Source organism: Phyllostomus hastatus, unplaced genomic scaffold, assembly GCF_019186645.2.
Source record: "Phyllostomus hastatus isolate PE091 unplaced genomic scaffold, TTU_PhHast_1.1 phas_contig_150, whole genome shotgun sequence".
NCBI classification, from domain to species: domain Eukaryota; kingdom Metazoa; phylum Chordata; class Mammalia; order Chiroptera; family Phyllostomidae; genus Phyllostomus; species Phyllostomus hastatus.
In genome coordinates, this window is record NW_025333611.1 from 24,632,715 (window position 1) to 24,651,682 (window position 18,968).

The following is an 18,968-nucleotide window of genomic DNA, read 5'->3' on the forward strand; positions in this document are numbered from 1 at the left end:
GTTTAACCACTCTGTTCTCAGTTTCATTATGTGTCAAATATATAGTACTTACCTTACTGGGTTGTTAAGAAAAGTAATTGAGTTAAAAGGTACAAAGTGCTTAGAGCAGTGTCTGGCACAAAGTAAGTATACATAGGTGTTAGTTGTTAAGTATTTCAAATGCATCGCTTGCATCTTTAGCACAAGGGGCTCTGCCATCACTAGCGCCCAGTCCTCTGATGCTGTTTTTTACATTTTCTACCCTTCTAAATTATTTGAGATATAAAACTTCCAGTACTGTTATTGAAATTCTTATTCCAAACCACAGTAGCCATTCACCTAGTATTAGAAATGTCTTTGTTATTTAGGAGGATATTGGTGATCTGTAAAACAGTATTGCTTTAAAATTATCAAAAAAAAGTTTTTTTGCAAGAGCATGAGGAACTTGTAAGATTGAAGTCAAAATCTCAAGAATAATTATTAAATTGGGGTTATTTTATTTATTTATTTATTTAGTCTTAAAAACCAGTTCTGTCCAAAAGCATCCAATTTTGCTACAGGCAAATTTGTCTTCCCAAAGCAGTAATTTATTGTTCAAAATAAAATAACTGAAACAACAGAAGCAGAATTTGATGAGGAAACTTTTCTTTAGAGAGTAAAGGATAACTTGAGGGAAACGGATGTCTTATTTGGGACATGGAGTTACATAATTAATAATCCAGGGGTAGTCAAAACACCTCTTGGACACCTGCAATGGTTTTTACCATAATTACCAGGTTTCGTTGTGGAATTTGTCATGGTACCCTCACAGCTGCCAAATCCCTACCTTATTTGGTGCTTGTGAATGTAGGGGAGAACAACTCTTTTTCAAACCATCATTTTCTGGCACAATTCTTCATGACATACTATAAAACAGAGGGAAAAGAAGGCAACACTAAGATATCTGAGTACAATTTCACTGTCATCCTTTAAAAAAGAGCATTTTTGTGTTTTGTTTTTGAAGTATGTAAAAGAGTTAATATGCATACTAGCATGATTGCCAAACCAATTAAAAATATTACTTTCTTTTTTTTTGTTAAAAGTTTGGTAATTGACATACTAGGTTTCCAGTTCTTCCAAGGAAGAGCTGGACGGCTGTTAGAAGCCCACTTTATGACCCATCATCTCTTGACCTGGTTGAGGTTTTCTACTACTAATGAAGCCAAATCAATGACTCTGAGGACAGCACATTTACCAAAGACTCCAGTTTCCTTCACTGTAAGTTACTGGAACCTGCCCTGGGGTGAGGAGGTGCAATGCCAGATAGATAGATAGATAGATAGATAGATAGATAGATAGATAGATAGATAGATAGACAGACAGAGAAAGAAAGAAAGAAAGGAAGAAAGAAAGGCCTACCTTACTAACTGTAAAATTGACTGGTGGTCTCAAAATCCCCAAAGGGTTTCTGCAGGATACTTTGGCTTATGTTTCAGAGTCAAACAATATGGAAGATTTAATCATGTAACTCAGTTTTCTTACTTGGCTTCTCAATTGGGTCAGAGCTGGAGAGGAAAACAAAATCCAGTAAATACGGTAATTGCTTTCACAGACAGAAGCAGAATTTGAATAGTATTAACATCTATATATAAGAATTCATTCCTAAGCTGGTAATTATTGATGCCCATACTCTTTAAAAAGTGTTATTTTTCAATTGCAGTTGACAATGAGTATTATATTATTTTCAGGTGTAAAGCATAGTGGTTAGACAACCATATAATTTACAAAGTAATTTCCCTATTTCAAGTATCCACCTGGCACCATACATTATTATAATATTATTGACTATATTCCCTGTGGTGTACCTTACACGCGCATGACTATTCTGTAACTACCAATTTGTACTTCTTAATCCCTTTACCTTTTTCTCTCAACTGCCCAACCCCCTTCCCCTCTGGCAACCATCAGTCTGTTCTCTATATCTATGAGTCTGTTCCTGTTTTGTTTATTCATTTATTTTGTTCTTTGGATTCTGCATATAAGTGAAATTATATGGCATCTGTCTATCTCTGTCTGACTTATTTCACTTTAATAGTCATATTCTTGTAATTTGTTCAAATTTATGAGTAATCTCCCTTTGGATAGGAAATAAAAGGAAACATTCAAAGAAACAACAAGACTAGAATTTTTCCCAACAATAAGATCACAATCATAAGTAGATAAAGCGATAGATTATTGCATATTGTTGATAACTAGAAACTCAGCTTCCTAGGTACTGTGGACTAGAGAATACAATCATATAATTTATCAATCAAACAGGGATATTTTTGAGAGTGAAAAGAAGACAATATTAATAATTATGCTGAAAAATCATGCATAAAATGGGACAATGGGGCTATCTCCAACAAATCAGGGTATACAGCCAGTCTACCTCAAGTTGTGCAAATGGCACCTACATCAATAGATTCTAAAACAATTTGTAAAAGGTGGTAAATAGTTGGTTGAGGTTCCCTGATGAAATAGAAAGCCTCAAAGGGTAGCTGCCTGTTCATCTCTAGAGTACAGTCTTTGTTGTTTTATGTCCTTTTGCTGTTGCTATTTTGTTTGGAGGGGATGTGGTTTTTGTTTTTACTTCTGCTTCATTTTAACCAATAAAATTTTATTATTCCTTTGGAAATTGGTCCCAGAGCAGTGGTGTGGCTTCTTTTGTCAGGATTTGGTCCCAGCAGACGATGCAATGGCTCTCAATATAAATTTAGTACTTTAAATCCTGAAGACGGTTCTGCTCATTGGTTAATACCATGGCATTTGGAGTTACGATAGTGAGATTCCTCCACTTTTTCAGAAAGTGTTTAATATAGCAGCCAGAGCAAAACAGTCTAGTTGTGCCACTCAGTCCATAGCCTTCAGTGGTTTGCCTCTTCTTTTAGAATCAACAGCAGAATCTAACAAGACACCATATTCTAGCCTTTGCCTGTACCTCCAGTCTCAGCTCCTGTGTGGCTTCCTTCACTTGCTGCCTCAATCCCCCTGGCTTCATTTAGACCAGTGATTTCCAGACTGTTGCCCAAGGGACATTTTGCAATTGAAATCGGAAAAGACACCGGAGTTCTGACTGCCTGTCACTACCAAACCCAATAAGCAGATAGAGGGATTGAATCTTCGTGGGCACTTTATTCAGATGGCCAGAGATCTGAGATGATGGTGGGTTCATACTCTAACAGACCATCTTGTCTTTTCTTTCCAGGCCAAGGTTTTTATAGCAGGGAATAAACAAGGCGTGGTGAGGGGTTTTGAAATTCAGGGAAAAGTTAATTAGATTTTAAAAAACAACTTCAGCATTCTTGTTCTGGATGTGGTGGTCTTTAGCTGTGTCCTGGGCAGTGGTCATCTCACCATGGAGCACAATGGCTCAGATATCATCTTCAATTGCTTGCAGTCCTCCTAAGGAATAAAGGTGGAACTGCTTATGGTCTCCCAGAGTCAGGGTGGGTCATACCTTCAGTTCCTGGATCAAAAGCTTTTACATGCATTGATTACTAAGCTTATTAGCTATTACTTAAACTAAAATTTCCCAACTCTTTTTAAGTCCCCTATTATAATGGTTGGAGACATTTTCGGTTGTGACAAAGTGAGCAAAGTGGGGGCTGGGGTAATGCTATTGGCATCTAGTGGGTACAGGTCAGGGATGCTGCTCAACATCCCACAGTGCACAAGGCAGCCCTGTGCAACAAGGAATCATTGGGACCAAAGTGTTAACAATGCAGAGGTTGAGAAATTCTGGTTTGCCATGTTTTCCCTAATCGCAGGCTTTGCACAGACTGTTGTCTCTGGCTGAAATATTCATTCTCTTCTCTTCACCTCCGTTTTCCTTCCCTTTTCCCTTTTTCCCCTTTTCCCTTATTAACCCCTAGTCACTTTTCATCATCACCTTTTCATAGTGGTTTTTCAGATTCATATTCCAGGACGACTATTAACAGCTTTTCAGAGAATTGTGAAGCACGTGAGACTATTAGGAATAATTTCACATGTATTTATTTGTGTTTGATTACGCCCTTCCTCACCAATTCCCTGGGAGCAGTGCCGCCTAGCTTGTACTCACTAGTAGCCCCGGTATCCCCAGCAGCTAGCCGAGTTGTCCCCTAATGCTGCATTCGATATTATTTAAGGAACGTTTAACAGCCTAACCTATAAAAGGAAAATAATAGAGTAAGCATCTCATTAGTGTGCAAGGATAAATAATAAACTCATTAGCACAGTGCCTGAATCACAGTACGGTAAGTCCAGAGAGACCGAGTGTCTATTCGCTCCGTTTAAAGGGTTAAACAGCTTTATCAAACCCAAATACAGAGGAATTCTCCCTCCTCCCAAATAGTAACAGTTTCTGCCCCTGCGCCTTCCTGGCTCCACCACTAACCAGGTGGCCAGAAGTATTTCTCCTTCTCCCATTGGTCAATAGTGCACAGGCGCTGTTTCAGATTTCACGCCCCGTCGGCGTCCAACTGAGGACGGCAAAATCGGCCAGCACGCCTGCGCAAATGGGGCGTCACCCGGAAGCAGTTCTTTGGCCTGTGACACGTAGCAACGGTGCCTGCTCTGGGTCTTAAACTGAGTTCTCGGGATTATCTGGCGCTGGGGCAGGTGGTGCCGTCGCCTCTCCGTTGGGTGAGTGTCCCAGGCCCGTGGCACATTGCTCTCCTTCTGTGTACCCCCGGGCAGCGCGGCTTGTGGCCGCCTGTCGGCGCCGCTCCGGGTCCTGTCCTCAGACCCTCACTCCTCTTCAGGCCCTTGCTGTGACGCGCGGCCTCTGCACCAAAGGCGCGGCCTTCCAGGAGTCCTCACTTTCTTGGCCTTATTTTGCAAGGGGGCAGGTGCGTTGTCAGTTGTAAATCCTAGCCCTGAGATGAAATCGTTGTTATTTTAGACCCAGTGGAGCCACTCCTCCCACGACCCCGCCCTTAACCCAGGCGTATCAATTCCTTAAGTGGGGGTGCCTTCCCAGGCCTTGTGTTAATACTAAACATTTCTGTAACACCCTGATATCTCGCCCCCCGAGATCCACCCTCACATGCTGTTTCCCAAAATTTCATAAGTAGTATTGTATTTGCTGCTTTCTGGGGCTGTTTCCTTAAGCAAAGTATCAGGAACTACTTCAGTAGGATCTTGAGCTTAACAGCCTTTTCCATTTCTGTTCTTTGCAGGTCATTTGCAATGTCAGGCTTTGATAACTTAAACACGGATTTCTACCAGACGAGTTACAGCATTGATGACCAAGCACAGCAGTCCTATGATTATGGAGGAAGTGGAGGACCCTATAGCAAGTAACTTTTCAGCTTTGGCAGTTTTTTTGCTCAAGATTGTGGTGAAAGTGTGTGCCCAGAATTCTTGGTTCTGCCTAAAATTGAATGTGTGGACGTGTCCCTGCTGATCAGAAATGGGATTTTTTTCGTAGCCTTTCTTCCTCAGCAGAGAACTGTACTGCTGGGCTGGGTTTGAAGGAGTCGCGCTATTTAGAGTTTGGTATCTGCTGCAAAATCTTCTTGTGTAGTGCAGGTGGAAAAGGACATTGTTGAAGGACTTTTTTTAGGTACAGTGTTTCTACATCATTTGAGATGTGGATAAGTGTTCAGGTACCTAGAAGATAGGCAATTAAAATCTTTTGATGGCTTTTTTAGTAGTTTAAATAGTCCAACTTTCAGACTTTATCAGCATTAATTGAAAGTGCTGGTGGCACTGTTTAACAGTGTGAACATCCTATTATGAATCATCAGATGCTTCATGAGGTGATTTTCATATAGCAATTGATAGCCATTTTTATTATTACTTACACCAAAAGCTTGTCAGTACACACAAGTTGCCAGCTGCAGATTGAAGCAGGGGACTCAAAGCCTTCCAGCCCTGAACTATTTTTTAAAAATCACTTTTTAAATAATCTCTGTTATTTGTGGCAAAAGTACACTAACTGAAGGTTTTCTACCAGTCTCATTTAGGATATCATATCTCTTTTTTTAGGGCCTTAAAGATAATCTTATTAGGCTCCCAACCAGTGAATGACTTTCCTATACCAGAGTTGCTTAACCTATTTTAGGTGGTCCAGGACTCTTCTAAGAATCTGATGAAAACTATGGGTCTGTTTCTGAAAAATATGTGCATGCACCACTCACATACCCACATACACATGCGTATGACATTAGGCAGTTCAAGTGTCCTCTGATGTTCATCTGTCGGCTCTCAGTTAGAAAGCTCATGAACACTGTCCCAGGGTGAGGGCAGGGGGAGACCGTGCAGCCAGTCAGGCTGAGAGAAACATGGAGTATTGGAATGTGTTTGAGTTAATACATCTCTATAAAAGTGCCCAAGAATATAAAAAACAAGCAAAAAATGAAATGCATCCCCATAGTATGTCTTGTATAGGTTATACATCTTACAACCTATAGATCTCTTGAATCTTAATGTTGATGTATTTTAAGGCTTACCCCTTCCCACGCAAAAACTGAACACAGTGAACTCATAATGGGAGTGAGCTAGCTTATAAAACAGTCAATGAATCACTTTTTTTCTATTAAATTCTCAATTATATGTCATTGAGGATTTATCTCTTTTGTTCAGTCAATTGGGCAAAATTGGAAAAATCATGTTGAGAAGTTTTTATTCATTTATTTACCTAAATACATATTTTCGTGCTTGTTCTGTGTATGAAGGGGCAAGTGAGTATAAGATTAGCCAGACCACAGCCACTGGCCTTGGGAACACCTGCCCTGTATGCAAGTCTGTTTTAACCAAATTATATGTATTGATATTTGGACTTAGCAAAATTGTTCCATTTAGTTTGCAGCTTCCTAGGTTTATCTGTCTCTGCCTTTCTTTCATATCCTGTTCATGTTTTCATCACTTAAAGGTGTAACTTACCACCCCATTCCAGTTCTCCAAGCAGCTGTTTAGATGTTGCTAACTACTGTTTTGTTTGTTTTGCTAACTTGGTAACAAAGATCAGGTGATAACATTTATCTTCTGATGAAAGTGTAAGTTTGAATAGCATATGACTTGGATTGTCTTGAAGTTTGATGTGACTTATTATTATTAGTCCGTAGTTTTACGTTTTCCCTATGAAGTCAGCTTTAACATTTTGCATAGTTTTCTCTATGGATACTTTATAACTATCATTCATATATTCATATAAAACAACAAAAATAAAAGTAATAAAGCCTGTTTGATCTTTATCTGTTGAGTTTTATGATTATCGTATTTGGACAGGACCCACATAGTATTCTAGATATGCCTGTAAGACATGTAATAATACCATACTTATTTTTGTAGGTATTGAAAGGTAGTATTTTTTTTCATCTTTGACTTAACTGATACTACCTCTGTTGACAGACTATGGATTTTTAAGAATTCAAGTAGCCAACTCAATATGTTAACAGGGATTGCTGTTGATTATGAGTGCGAAAGCAGGTTTACTATCTGAGTAAAAGTTACTTTTCCTGCTACGAAAGTGTTGATTTAGTCTAAAAAGATCATGTGTACCATACTGTGTTTTAGATTAAAGCTAGAACAGGTGAGTCGGGAAATTGTCTGATCAGGTCCTGCCAGAAAAGGAAAATAATAAAATTCTGTAGTATTGTCATTCTTACCTTGAATCTTGAAGAGGAATGATGGTGCATCTTTGAAGCTGTCACTGTTTACAGGATTCCTTCCATACATAAAATTTATGGATTTATGTCAGTGTTCTGAAGTATGGACTGCAGATTCAGCTGGGTTCTCGAGACCTTTCAGAGAATCTTTAAGGTCAAAACTATTTTTATAATAATATTAAGATACTGTATACCTTTTACGGTGTGTTTAACCCAAATATGAATTAAGTCAATGACTTAATGACTTAATTCAGTGTTCTAGTAATCATTGTATTCTGTATTGCCACACACTTGTAGGGGGTATGGGAGTCAGTTTTATCTAAGGATGCCCTTTATGAAGCAGTAAGAATTCCAGTGTTATATCCTGACCCTTCAGTACACATATCTTTAAAATATTCTGTGTGATAAAATGGGAACCAGTCATAAAGCACTTGTACTTCATCCTGAAGTACAGTGATTATATCTACGAAAAGCCCCTATGCAGTTTGAGTCTCAAGCTAAATCAGCCGCTTTTTCATGGAAACCATTTTTATTGGCAGGAACTGACCCACAAATTATGGTTACTCAGACTTGTGCATTTGACAGATATTTTCTCAAAACTGAATGAGGTAAGCCTGTTACTTCAAGGAAAACAATTGACAGTATATATGGCCAATGATGAAATTGGCATTTTGTGGCAAAAATGAAGGTTTTGGAAAACTTGTATTCATCACCATGAACTTGTCACCTTCCCAGTAATTAACCATTTTTCTTATGAGAGCAGTGGTGACATTATAAATGTGGTTTTTATATTTATATTATATACAGGGTGGGGCAAAAACAGGTTTACAGTTGTATGCATGCAAAACAGTAGAGTTTATTCAGGTTATTTTTATTTATTAATTATTGTATTATTTTCCAAACAAACAACTGTAAACCTACTTTCGCCCCACCCTGTATATTTTATATTAAATGTCAGTATTTGGAACATCTCCATAACTCATACTGATATTTTCAAAATGACCCATGCATGATGTTTCAAAATCAGATATGAACACAGAAAGAATCCTTTCAAAGTGCAGGACAGACTGATGTAGTATTTTAATGCAACAGTATAAAAAATTCATTAGTATTGTTTTCATTTCCACATTACAACTTAAATTTTAAAATCTACCACTTTGTTTTGGGTTTTGCTGTATCAGAAGGAATATTCTTAATAGTATCAAAGGGTTCTTAAAATTCTCTTTTCCAACTACAAGTCTACAACACTACATTTTCTTAAGATACTTCAACTAAAAAAAATATATCACAACAGATTGAATGCAGAAAGCAGATAGAGGAATTTTTAGCTGTCTTCTATTAAACCAGACATAAGGAGATTGTCAAAAATAAAATACAGTGGCACTTTACTCAGTAATTATTTTAAATAATTTTTTCATATGAAATGTTTATGCTGACATGTAATAGATTTATTATTACTTTAAATGAATTATAAATACATTAATCATCAGTTTTAATTTCTCATGTAATAAATATCAATAGATATAACCCCACATAAAAATATTTGGGGCCCTCAGTAATAAATTTTAAGGGTATAAAGGGGGTTTTAACATCAAAGAGTTTGAAAACCACTAGTCTGTACCATTCTTTTTGGTTTTTCGATTGCATATATATTCATATTTCCCTATTTTGCATGTGAGAGAGTGAATAAAATACAATCTTTTACAGATTGTAGAAACCTTCATAAGGAGCTTTTCTGGCTATTTCATAAAGTAAGATGTGGATTTATGATACATCCTAACAAAGATAAACACAATAACATATTGTACTAAATCAGAAAATGTGAATTCTTGTCTTAGTTCAACCAGCTGTCCCTGTGGAGTGTGTGTATATGTGTGTAATTAAATAGAAATCAACATACTTGTATACCAAGATGACTGGGGAAATACACATACAGGTAAATTATTACAGCTGCCTCTTTAAGGTGGGATTTGGGAGGGATTTTTATCACAATTGTGGAGAATTAGAGTCTGAAAGTTTGGTTTTGAATCCTGGTACCAAATGAGCAAATTATTTTAATCCAAATACCAGTTTCCACATCTTTTTAATAAAGAGAATGAAAAAACTTCCTAGAGTTGTACTGAGCATAATATGAGATAATTCACATTAAACACTTACAGCAGTGCATTTAAGGCTTCTATTTCCATGTTTCCAGGTCCCTTTACCTATGTAATTATCTATGTATATAAAAAACACATATACACATATATATGGATGTAGCTATATTCTAAAAAGTACAGTCACAGTGAATGCGTATGGTATATACTATCCTGAACATTGCTTTTTCCTTCCTAATGAATACTTCTTGATTATTTTTTCCTATCAGTACATGTATACCTGCATCATTTCTTTTCAAGTGCTTAGTAATCTCTGCCCAAATCACAACATATTTACTGATAGCTATTTAATTGTTTTGTTTTATCTTTTACTGTTAAAATAATGCTGCAGTGAAGTCTGTATTTTTATAAAACCATAAAAATAAATATCTTTTTTTCCATCATGGATTGGATTAGTGTGGTGAGTCTTGAGAATCCCACTGGAATTTCCAAAGTGCTATGTGTAGTTGAAAATTTCTTACTGCTTTGATTCACTTTTAATCAAGATGCTCAATTAATTTAAAAAATAGATTTAATTTTAAATCTCAAATAATATTAATGGAGTTCATTAGCTTTTACATTATCAAAAGGGAACTATAAAAAATTTAAAGGTAATTAGACTAAAGCATTTCTAAGGCTTCTCAGCTCTCACTTTTAAAATGTCTAAATTTTTAAATAATAATTTTACTTCTGTATTTCTTACTGTGTAATTTGATTAGTCCCATTGATAGGTAAGTCATTGTTTTCCAGATCATTGTAAAACAGTTGCTTAAAGATACTGCTTCAACATCCTTCTTTTCCATATTGTTTTCATCACTAAAATGGCCACAGTAAGGTCTCTCCCTCTAAAATGCAGGATTTGCTCTATAGCACATAACAGAACAATAGATATTTAAGTACTATGAAAAATTAAAAGCACAATTCAAATGCAAATATACTAATAATGTTTTGTTATGCATGCAGAAAACTTTCACAAGGAAACAGCTTGGTTTTTTTCACTATGTTTTAAAATTGATGGTTGTTCTTAAAAAGATTTACCAACTTGCAAAAAATAACAGACAACAATGTGGTGATTGCAGGAGGGGAGGCAAGTGGGTGGAGGTGGAAGAGGGCATAGGGGGATAAGTGGTGAAAAAATTTAAAATACAGGGTTAGCAGAAGTAAGGCCTGCTTGAGTGTGACTGGTAGGGTAATATTATGGGTGTAATAATTTATTAGGTGTAAATATATTAGGTGTAAATGTTTTAATTTGAACATTTCACCTAAAATGTCATATGATGTGCTTGAGTGTGATATTGTTATGTTACAGAGGTACACACTTATGATTTTGTAATAAAAGAATTTGTAATGAAAAAAAGGGTGTTATTTGCACCAGACCCTGTATTATGTATTCAGGTAAGATGTTAATAGTAAGATAAACTGGATGTGGGGAATATGGGAACCCTATGTGGCACCTCTTCAGTTATTCTCTAAAACTAAAACTGATCTAAAAAAATGGGGAAAAAAGACATGAAAGCAACCATCTGACTCTACTTCACTGTAATCAAATTTGTATTTTTTAAAAAAGAGTAAAGACGAATGATTTTTCATATAACAGAGTTCCAAATTACAAAGGAAAATTACTTAACATGTAGTACAAAGTCTGTCATCATAAGTTTTCATTCAGTCTTAGAAGTTTTATTTCACAGCCATCTTTATAATAAATGACAAGATTTTTAAGTTTTAATTTGTTGACCTTCTAATGTTTAAAAAATAGTTTTTAAAATGCACAAATGCTGCATAAGTGAGTGTTGGTATCATCAGGATGCTTCTCTATAAAACACAGTCAGCTTATTGTCAATAATCAACTTGATTTTAGTAATCATTTCAAGCTTTATTTATACAAACTAGCAAGGCGGATATCCTAGGAATTGAATGACTAAGATTCTCAAGCTGTCAGGGATATTAGCTGTTGGGAGTGACATAATTTTGAGAAATGTATCTTACTTTGACCTACAGACAGTATGCTGGCTATGACTACTCGCAGCAAGGCCGGTTTGTCCCTCCAGACATGATGCAGCCACAACAGCCGTACACTGGGCAGATTTTCCAGCCAACTCAGACGTATGCTCCAGCCGCACCGCAGCCATTCTATGGAAACAGCTTTGAGGATGAGCCACCTTTATTAGAAGGTCAGATTGGTTGCAACACTTGATAGTACTCTATAGCAGCCATCCCCAACCTTTTGGGCACCAGTGACTGGTTTCTTGGAAGACAGTTTTTCCATGGACCAGGGTTGGGGGGTGGTTTCAGGATAATTCAAGTGCATTACATTCAAGTTCACCTCTGCTGCGGGACCCAGTTCCTAACAGGCCCGGACCAGTGCTGGTCCGTGGCGTAGATGTTGGGGACACCTGTTCTATAGTATCCAGCTGGTTAGTGAAAATAAATCGTAGTTTAGAGAAGTTGTCCTTTCCTTTAAAAGAATAATGTTTTAGAAAAAGATTTCTACTAAGTGATGCATTTTAAACAGATTATATATGAAACCTCATTGAGTCAGAAGGGACCAGAGTTTTAATAGATTTTACAAGGTGATGATAAAGTATGTCAATAGATTAGCATTGACTTTTACTTTATATTGATTAAATGTTGTCTGTGGAAAAAATGAAAGGAAATAGCATGATACTGATTATTCCGCATAGAAATAAGCTGGCAGAACTAGGAACATCACTGAAAAATGTGGTGGTCTTCAAATTGTATTTCAAAACCCATAAAGCAGTAGTTCTGGACATTTTCTTTGGAGCAGGAGGATTTAATACCCTTTGAAAGGATGATGAAAGCTGTGAAGACACTCGTCAGAAAAATGCATACATACACATGCAGACATAATTTTGTATACAATTTTATGGGGCCTTCAGGTATTCCTGAAGTTGCAAATAAAAGACACCTGTCTATTAACCCTAACCATATATTCTTTGCTATGCATTCATAGCTGAGAGTGTTTTTTTCATCATATTTACCCCCTTTTCCAGCACAAAACCTGAAATTGGATACTTGTGAAATAAGCAATCAGTGAAGACTCATATTGAAAACGCATCCAGATAATTATATCTGGTATTGCTAGACCCTCTTGGTGCTTCATTTTGTCTGCTGTTCTAACAGAGATTCCGGTAAACTAAGGGTATATGACAAACGCTAATTGATTTCCTTATTTTCTTTTCTTTTAGAATTAGGTATCAATTTTGACCACATTTGGCAAAAAACACTAACAGTGTTACATCCACTAAAAGTAGCAGATGGCAGCATCATGAATGAGACTGATCTGGCAGGACCCATGGTTTTTTGCCTTGCCTTCGGAGCCACATTGTTACTGGTAAGATTTTAGTTTCAGCTCTCAGTGTCAGGTTAAAGACCATTCTTTTAATGTTCCACCAAGAGCCGTTTTTGAGACTGCTTATACATTAAGTCTTTGATATGTTTTGAACAGTGTTCAGTTGCTTGAAATTATACCTATTCATCACATCTCCATTAATAATAAATATACTGAGAAGTCATTTCTTGTTCTAATAAGTGGTCCAATTATTAGGGAAAAACAAATAATAAATAAATAATATGTGGCTCTGTTCCTTCATCAGAATCCCTTCTTAATTTTCAGTGATTGATAACATTTTTTAACCTGTTGCTCTTTTATTGTTTTTTTAATCTCTAGACCTTGGATAGTATTTTCTTCTGGTGCTGGGGGTTATTTTTCTATATATTATTTTTTATTTTTAATGAATGGAAACATTAAAGAACAAGGGGTTTTAGTTCCTACCTCCCCTTCCCTAACAGTGTTAAAACATCTTGAAAATGAAAAGTTGTAAAGACAATTGTTAGTATTTATTTTATCTAATGTCTCTGATAAGTGATTCAGTGACTAGATGTGGTTTTTAGTCAAAAGCTGGGCATAAACTCAGAACCCCTACTTTGTCCTTAAGCTCTAATAGATAATGGTGTGCTTTCCACCTAACACTACTGTTTTGGAGACTAAGCAAGTGAGGTTATATGAGAAGACTTCAAAAATTTTAAAACACTGTGCAAGTATGAAAGTTTACTATTAGTATATGAGTGAATTCAATGAACTCAGCTGAGCCCTTTGGAACTTCTATGTACTCAATCAATTATCCACAAATAAATATTTAGTCTAATAAAAATCCCAAAGATTTTTCCATTTAACATAATTTGTAGAGGCATTCTTGCAATTGAATTTTCTATGTCAAAAATCTAGGAACTTTATGAAGACTTCTGAAAACTGATTTCATTATAATGTGACCTGAATACAATGAGACAGTGTTTGTCCACATAGCTTGAGTAATGGTACTGTAACTCCAATTTACCTAATGTTTACTGTGCTAAGTTTTTGTTTCTCTGTTTGATTGGTTTTGGTCAAATGACTTTATAAATCCACTAACAATTTGGAAAAAATAAAGAAACAAACTGTATTTTCCATTACATTCCTCTTGCCTAGTCGTTACTCAATTTTTCTTTTCTCCTTGCCTTCTTGCAGAACTCTGGCTTCATGATTGTCCTGGCTTTCATCTCCTAGCTCCTCTAACATACATAAAAAATGAGTGATGAAGTTATTTCTACTATTAAAAAGATATGGCTACATCTGCCAATGAAAATAAATTGCTTTGGAGAAGTTTTGGTGGAATTAGGTGCTTTTGAGTGATATTAGCTATTGTCCAAACATTCTGAATGACATTCCATCTTGTTTCTGTAGTTTATTTGCTTAAAATTAGCCAGATGTCTTTTTAGAAATCTACTGCTTTAGGTGATTGTACCATAATTTTGTATCTATTTGTTGAATTCCACACCAAGCCTAAATACTAACTAGGAAATGAAAAACCAAATACCTGTGTATTGGGAGGTGGATACTTAAAGATTCTTAAGAAAAATATAAAAGCCAGTCTTGTCATTGTTTTACTCCTGTGCATAAAGAATAGATACCTGTGTAGATTTTGATACTCATAAATTAAATGTCTTCTGTATATACCATTTTAGGTGAAATAAGGCCAAAAATAACATGTTTTTTGTCCTTTAATCTGTAATGTTTTCTTTATCCATAGGCTGGCAAAATCCAGTTTGGCTATGTATATGGGATCAGTGCAATTGGATGCCTAGGAATGTTTTGTTTACTAAACTTAATGAGTATGACAGGCGTTTCATTTGGTTGTGTGGCAAGTGTCCTTGGATATTGCCTTCTTCCCATGATCCTGCTTTCCAGCTTTGCAGTGATATTTTCTTTGCAGTAAGTGCTGGTCTTTGTTTTGGGTGTTGATTGACCACTTTTTTGTGATAGGGTTTACCTCCCCATGAGTTTGAGATGATGACTGATGCAGCAAACGTGAGATAGTGCCCCTGCAACTGAGGAATGGGACATACTTTTCACTGAGGAACAGTGCAACTGAGAATAAGTTTTTAAATCTATTGCACCACCTCTGCTTTTACCTGTGATACAGAACTTCACTGTTTTGTACTCACTGGTATCTGTAAATTAAATAAGTGTTGATTGTTAATGCAGTTTTAGTGTAGAAAAGATTAAGTTGTTAAAAAAATTATATTTACTTTCTCTTTGGTATTTTTCAGACTCTGATTTCGTAAAGATGTTGAGTGTGTGCTAAGTGAATGAGCAATAAATATAAACTCTATTTGGCAGCTTTTTAACTGAAAATGAAACATTTTTTGGCACAAGGCTATTACTAGCCTGTCATATTCTCAGGTGTACTTGTAAGCAGTTTTAAATATGTGTAATTTTTAGATAATTTAGGTACGGTTAGAAAGTACAGTGTAAAATGCCCTCCTGATGGCCAGTGCGCAGATGCTCTCCACAGGTCAGGCTCCTCCTTGTGGCTAGTGGTGGACACAACCAGTGACTGAGCTTTGTTACGCGTAGTTAAAACAAAGCTTTAAGAACAGAGTATATAGCAACTGTCTGATACCAGAAATGTGGCAAGGTGATAGCTTTGCATTGTTCCTGCTTTGGATATAGATGCTTCAGTTTTTCAGTATAGAAACTGATTCACTATTCTCATTTGTTGAGATTGATATGTTTATATTTGAATTATACAGATGATATTTTCTACTAAAATAATGTTTTCCAGCCTGAGGCAATTTTGCTTCCGGGGGGCATGTGACAATACCTGGAGACTTTCTGGTTGTCACAACTGTGGGGGGGTGCAGGGTGCTCCTGGTATCTTATGGCTAGAGGCTATGTTTGCTTCTGAACATTGTTACAATGCACAGAATAGCCGTACAACAAAAGCACATCCAGCCCCATGTCGGTAATGCCAAGGTTAAGAAACCCTGTGTTGAAAGGAACAAAATGTATTCATAATTGAGCTCTTTGTCCCAAGGTTAATTCAGCATTATTGAATTCACTGTGAAATACATTTGAACATTTGGGGGAAGATATCTTGATTTTTTTTTTCTTTTTTTTTCTACAAATGTGTACATGTGGATTTAAAATGTTTTTTTAAAGAATTGCTTATTGTATATTCTTACGTAACTAATTTTATCTATTGTCTTTTTTCACCCTCTCCTTGTTTTTCCTTGTCCATTACAGAGGAATGGTAGGAATTATTCTCACTGCTGGAATTATTGGATGGTGTAGTTTTTCTGCTTCCAAGATTTTTATTTCTGCATTAGCTATGGAAGGACAACAACTTCTAGTAGCATATCCTTGTGCTTTGTTATACGGGGTCTTTGCCCTAATTTCTGTTTTTTGAACTGGATTTATCTGGGATGTGGACATCATTGGGCCAAACACACCAAAAGGACTTCAAACTCTTAAACCGGACCAGCAAACTGCTACCGTGCACCTCTCATGCAGATCCGACGTTTGACTATTGGAGCAATGGAAGTAAACACGTGTCTTTGTTCATTTTTATAGAACTTTTGAATACTGTGTTGGATTTACCTGCAGTATGATTAACTTTAAGTGTTTGTGCTTGTACAAATAAGAAGCGCTATTTCTTTCCTATAGCCTTTGAAAAACAACTTTACTCCTTAAATTATATTATAATGTTTTTGATAGATTTTTATCAACTGTGGGGAATTAACCACAGAGTTGATAATCTTTCTTAAAAACAATCCATAGTAAAGAAGATACAAGACTTATTGCAGAAATATTTTTTCAAGGAATTAGGAAAGAAAAATTGCCTGTATTCTCAAGTCAGATGCACATCAAGCAAAAAGTGACCCCAGTGTAGTTTATGAGTTTGCACTTCAAAAATTTGACATTCCTTTAAATTATCTCATAGAAGTTTTGCTAAAATTCAATGATACAGAAGTTCACGGTCTGCTTTATCGTAGACATGAAATGTGAACACCTGTTTAGATATTAGCACTAATGAAACCATAGTGTCCTAGATGTGTCATATTAATGCTCATAGTTGGATCTCCATTGTTTCCCAGGAAAAAGAAAATCACTAACCTTTTTTGAAAAAAAGATTAAAATGTCAGTTTCAGTATTGTAGTTATCAATGTAAAGTGCATTTGATGCTTATTAAAATTTTTCCAGTTTTAACTGTGTTGTCGAGTTTACTTTTGCTAAGCCACTATTCTTGGTGCCCCATTTTCTTTAAATAGGGTCTGATATGTATTCCCAGTTTATTCTCAGCTTTAAGGATGTAAGTCATCTAGTATATAATCAGGAAAAAAAGATTTCACAAAAAGCTGTTTACTTAGAGCATTATTTCTTTGTATTAAAATTCATTTGGTTAATAATGTCATGTTCTATTGTCAGATAATCTCTTAAGAAAATACTATGTATTATATATTGATCATTGGCTTTTTCTGAAGAAACTGCCTCTGACAAAATTCAGTTATAGTTTTGAGAAAGGTGCCAGATAGGAAAGAAAATACTGCCTTTTTTAAAGAGATTTTCAGACTAGATAAAAAGAAATGCCAAGCTTACATAGTCATGGTTCTTTTTTAGAGCTGGTTTTTATTCATAAAGGGAGGTTAAGACAATAAAACATTTCTTAAAAGAAGATCATTATTTCTAATTTCTGGAGTTATATAAATATGTTTTTCTTCATTAAACTTAATCTGGAGGAATACACTCACTAACAATTAGCTTCTAGCTGGGTTTTCAAACATATAAAATTGTTTTATAATAATATTTTTATTGTAATTCTTGGGTAGTATCTTTTTTCCTTTTTTAGTTAATTGTATAAATATAATGACTACCTTCTGTTAATACTATCTAAGGGTAGATGATGCTTTGGAGATTAAATTCTCCCACTGTTAGTTAGATACAAGACCGTGAATTTTCAGCCAAGATTCCCCAAATTTATCTTTTTTTTTTTTGCCTCTCCTACCCTCAACAACATAATTTTTATTGAAATTAAGGTAGTTGAGATTTTGGGGTTTGGTTGTCTTTTATTTAACTCCAAAATGATGAGACGCAAAACTATTTTATATTTAACTCGTTATTCTTTCAAAACATCTATAAAGTAGTATTGCTTTTGATATAAGAGTTTAGAGTTTGCTTGGTTACATAAGTGTCATGTATAACCAAAATTTCCCTTATAAAAATTTTTAAATAAAAAATACAGTGTATGTAGCCATATTTATGAATACTTTAAAAACTGATACAATATGTCTCAGAAACTTTTTTCTCTAGCATTGGAATAGTTTTTTGTTTCTCCAGTTAATAACAGATAAGAGCATCTAGCTTACTTTTAGGGCGCATTTTATACCAAAAACATATATGTGTCTTTAAATACCAGAGACACTTTCAGCATAGCTAAAAGCCCACCCAGCGGTTGTCACAGAGTAAGTGAAAACTGTTCATTACTTGTTGCATGCATGCATTTATGCCAGGGCATGTAGTTCATTTTCCCTGTGGTCTAAATGTAGTGTCAGAAGGGGTGTTTTCAAGAGCTGTATAGCTAGGCTTGTAGAAATAGGCATTCTTTCTCCAGGTATAGTTAAACAGATACGCAAAATTCTCTAAATCCTAAAGTGTTAACTTTCCTGATACTGGCCATCTAATCAAAAAGAATTTGACATTTTTAATTTTACATTAAACTGTGTTGTCAAGTTTACTTTTAAAAATGTAATAATTCTCTTTGATTACATTAAGATGTATCTTTATGACATAATTTTTGATAGATTTTTGATACTCTGTATTTGACATTTTGCAAGTAGGTATTTTTAACCTTAGTAGTCATTGCTATACTCAAATATACTCCAAAGCTAAATAAGCAGATGTGTT

At 35.5% G+C, this 18,968-nt stretch overlaps 1 protein-coding gene across 2 annotated transcripts; it reads left to right on the plus strand.

Annotated features, from left to right (window-relative positions):
- Window positions 1–4,499: 4,499 nt before the first annotated feature.
- Window positions 4,500–17,273, plus strand: YIPF5 (Yip1 domain family member 5). Of its 2 annotated transcripts, none has more exons than XM_045827824.1 (6): window positions 4,500–4,623; window positions 5,160–5,279; window positions 11,726–11,898; window positions 12,934–13,079; window positions 14,815–14,996; window positions 16,311–17,273. In XM_045827824.1, the coding sequence occupies exons 2-6, from the start codon at window positions 5,170–5,172 to the stop codon at window positions 16,471–16,473; spliced, it is 774 nt and encodes a 257-aa protein (XP_045683780.1). In that variant the 5' UTR covers window positions 4,500–4,623; window positions 5,160–5,169; the 3' UTR covers window positions 16,474–17,273. The 2 variants fall into 2 exon arrangements, with proteins under 2 accessions (XP_045683780.1, XP_045683791.1); XM_045827835.1 differs by lacking the exon at window positions 4,500–4,623 and adding an exon at window positions 8,132–8,200.
- Window positions 17,274–18,968: the final 1,695 nt, after the last annotated feature.